Source organism: Kryptolebias marmoratus, linkage group LG22 (assembly GCF_001649575.2).
Source record: "Kryptolebias marmoratus isolate JLee-2015 linkage group LG22, ASM164957v2, whole genome shotgun sequence".
Lineage (NCBI taxonomy): Eukaryota > Metazoa > Chordata > Actinopteri > Cyprinodontiformes > Rivulidae > Kryptolebias > Kryptolebias marmoratus.
In genome coordinates, this window is record NC_051451.1 from 27,783,058 (window position 1) to 27,786,686 (window position 3,629).

Here is a 3,629-nt window from a genome sequence, read left to right on the forward strand (position 1 = left end):
GCTTCGGTCGCTGCTCCTGCACGCTCCCGGCATTCTGATGTTAACAGGAAGTGACGTCACGTGTCTTCTTCCTGAGTTCTTTGGGGTTATTTTGTATTCCACGCAACACAAACCCACAAAGAAGAGACTAGACCGCAGAAACGGTGGCAAATCACTTTAGAAACAATAAATATTGGGTTAAAGTTGCGGGAAAGTTGCAGTGTTTTGGGCAAAGTTGCAAAAAGTTGTGATTTCGCTTGATTTTGCGTTAATAGTTGCGATCGCAACATCGCAAAATCCTGGAGGGTCTGACCAGTAGGTATCACCTTTAGCAACCAGAGGGAAGCACCGGCTGACTGGTTTACTGCTACCCCACATAAGAACACAGACCTTCATCATCATTTTTGTCAGAAATGCCAATTATTACCTTCATTTCAGCGAGGTACTGCATGCCTCTGGAAATCTGCCAGGCGAAGGAGATCAGGTCCCCCATGGTGAGCGCCCGGTCGTCCGGGTTCTCCAGGTAACTGGAGTTCCGGTTGGCGTCCCTGCCCATGTAGCTCGGACCCACCTTCCGGCTCTCTCGCAGGAAATTGCGGAGCGAGCCGTACTTTGCGTACTCGACAATGAGATACAGCGGACCTGTTGAGAGAGAGGCGGCGCTCAGGGCGAGCGGAGCGGCGGTGGAACGGCGGGAAGGAGCGAGGTCTTACCGTCCTGGCTGCAGGCGCCGTACATCTTGATGACGTGCGGATGGTTGACCTGCTTCAGCAGCGTGAACTCCGACAGCAGGTCGCGCAGCTCACTGTGGGAAGCGTTTTCTGAAACAGGGAAGCAGGGGCGCTCAGTCTCCTCGTACGGCAACACGTCCGGGTCTGTCCGAACTTCGGGCGGACGGTTTTACCTTTAAGCATTTTGACAGCCACGGTGGTGTAACCGACTTTTCCTTTCAGCCGAAACGCCGTTGCTTTGACAACTTTCCCAAACTCTCCTTCTCCCAAAGTCTTCCCGAGGACCAGGTTTTTACGAGGAAACTCCCACTTTGGATCCTCCTGTTCAAACAGCAGAGAAACGTTTCACTCAAAGAAGCCACAGAATCAAGTTTTCCCACAAACTGGAAGAAAGACGTTTAGTTTTTACTCATTTTAGCTCAGGTTAGCTTGAAGCTTTGCCAGCAGGTGAAAAACTAGAAAAATTAGCATTTTCTGCAAAATCGGCGCTGAGAGCTGAGTGACTTTTGTTGTTTTTTATTAAAACAATCCAAACAAAAACTAAAATTATTAAAATAGAAGCCAAAATTAGCAAAACAGCAGCAGCAGCTGGAGGCTAAAATGGCTAAAATGATCAGACTGAAGCAAGCACCGGAAAGAATCCCAAAAGGAAGCAGACATTTTTCAAAATAAAATACCCTGCAGTTAAATATTTATATATATCTCGTTAGGGACAGCTTTTTTTTGACCCGGTACCAGAACTGGTCCTTGGCCCAGTGCTTGGGAGAGAGAAGCTTACGGGGATCTTAAAGGTGTCGGTCTCGATGGATTCCTGCGAGCCGCGGCGTAAGTTGTTGGCGGGGAAGCTGATGGGGTAGACCTGTGCCGGGCGGCGGAACGTCATCTCGGCCGACGCGATCGGGGGCTTCGGGGACTTCTTGTGGTACCGGTGGATGAAGTAGGAGGACAGCAGGATGGAGACGATGAAGGAGAGGAGCAGAGCCGTGGCGATGATGGTTTTACACATGTCGTCACAGATCACCTCTGGAAGGAGAGCCGTCGCCGTCAGAGGACGTTTCAACGGGAACGGCGAGGACTGACGGACGGAAACTCACCTTCCCTGATGAACTCCTCCATCTTCTCACAGAAGCATTTCTCAGAGAAGCAGTAGCAGGTCCCGTGGCCGGCTTTGATGCCGTAGCCGCTCAGTCCCGGCTCGAAGCCTCCGATGACCCCTTCCCCTGCAGAGACCAATGAAAGCTCATCCGTCCGTTTGCGCGGAATAACCTTTTATTTCGTGTTTTTGGAAGTAGAGCAAAGCCTGCTGGTCTTACTTGTGCAGTCCTGAGGACAAATGGACAAGTCTTTGCTCTCCACGGCGTCGCAGATCGCATCCGGACACGTCCGCAGGTCAGGCGAGCACGTCGAGTAGTTCTTAGTGATTTCTGAAATTCAAACAACGAATGAATTCAGCACCGGAGCGTCACGGTGGGGCTTTAAAGGGTAGAAACAACACTGTGTACAGGTCCGGTTCTGTTCGTCTGGTACCTTTGTCCGAGCCCTGCCTCCACTGACACGTCCCCGTCATGGCTCCCAGACCCGGGGACGACTCGCACTCGCCTCGCTGCCGGTTTTCTGCGCAGGACAGCAGCTGCGGCGTGTCCTCTCTGGTCCGGTTGGCTTCGAGCGACAGAACCAGAAACACTCAGAACCAACGATTCAAAGAACAGCTACAGCTAAACAAAAAACAACCAGAACAGAAGCAGCTGAAAGCTAAAATAAGCACTCTACCTGAAGCCCAAATGTAGCAGAACATCAGCTAAAAGCTAATTTAAGGTAGAAAAAGCTAAAAGTAGAAAACAGAGCCGGGAGCTGTTTTGGAAGGAATTAAAGACATTTAATGTATTTTTACGAGGAAAATATTTGCTCTTATTTCATATTTAATGGGTTTGAGTCAGTGGCGTTTATGTCAGGATGATGAGCTAAAGGCTAGTCCGAGTGCAGCTAAGACCGAAGAATAAAACCCCAGGAAAGGTTCACGATATGTTAGAAACCTTCGGTTTGCTTGCGCAGCTTTAGCCATTTCAGCGTCACGTCATCATGTTTCTCACGTGGGTCCGCTCGCCGTCATCAGCCGACCGAACAGACTTCCTGCCGCCAAGAGAGGCGGGGCTCCGACGCGAGGGACCTCCCTCCTTTCATTTGACGCTACAGTCGGATGAAAGGCGACACGAGCGTTCAGACTAATGTGTGTCGCAGAGGGGCAAAAAAATTAGAACCAGAATCTTCCTGCAGCGTTAACGTAGCCTTAGATTGTTCCCACGGTGCCACAGCTAGCTGCTGCTGTTACTTGCACATCTAATCAGGTAAATGTAGCGTAAAGATCTGGAAACTTTAGAAACGGGAGGTTCTTTCTCAAGTCGGCAGCGACCCACTTTGACCTTAGCTGTGCTCAGACTAGCCATTAGCTCGTCGGTCCTGTCAGAGTTAATCTACGACAGGTAAGATACTGATAGCACCGAAGAAAGGTTGCAGCTTTACCTTCGCCCTCCAGCACGACGTGGATCTGAGCGCTGGCCTCCAGCTGCGTCTGACCCTCCTGAGCCACGACGGCGTACAGCAGGTCCGGACACCGCCGCAGCGCCTCCGAGTTGTTCACAAACAGAACTCCCTGCACGCCGTCCGAGGACCGCGTCACGGTCACGGCTGAGTAGCAGAACAGCGAATCAGCCGAAGTGTTGTCCGGCGCCTCCAGCTGATATGTGACGCTGAAGCCGTCGAACTGAAGGCAGTTCTCCACGCAAACTCTGCCGACCTGACAGGAAACAACGAGAGGAGGGTGAAGGTTTCTGCTCACATCCTGAGAGCTGAACGAGCTGAAGGACTGGCAGGATGGTCTGGTTGGACAGTCTGGCAGGACGGTCTGGTTGGACAGTCTGG

General features: G+C 51.4%; 1 protein-coding gene across 3 annotated transcripts in view; it reads right to left on the reverse strand.

The window, feature by feature from the left end:
- The window catches only part of ret (ret proto-oncogene receptor tyrosine kinase), a 34,984-nt gene that overhangs the window by 6,016 nt on the left and 25,339 nt on the right, over positions 1–3,629 (reverse strand). For all 3 annotated transcript variants that reach the window (XM_017424222.2, XM_017424221.2, XM_025007639.2), the window contains exons 7-14: positions 3,231–3,504; positions 2,238–2,369; positions 2,024–2,134; positions 1,805–1,930; positions 1,489–1,733; positions 884–1,031; positions 693–800; positions 407–621 (exon numbers count right to left, since the gene is read on the reverse strand). In XM_017424222.2, the coding sequence (XP_017279711.2) occupies positions 407–621; positions 693–800; positions 884–1,031; positions 1,489–1,733; positions 1,805–1,930; positions 2,024–2,134; positions 2,238–2,369; positions 3,231–3,504 (1,359 nt within the window). The remainder of the gene's footprint in view (positions 1–406; positions 622–692; positions 801–883; positions 1,032–1,488; positions 1,734–1,804; positions 1,931–2,023; positions 2,135–2,237; positions 2,370–3,230; positions 3,505–3,629) is intronic.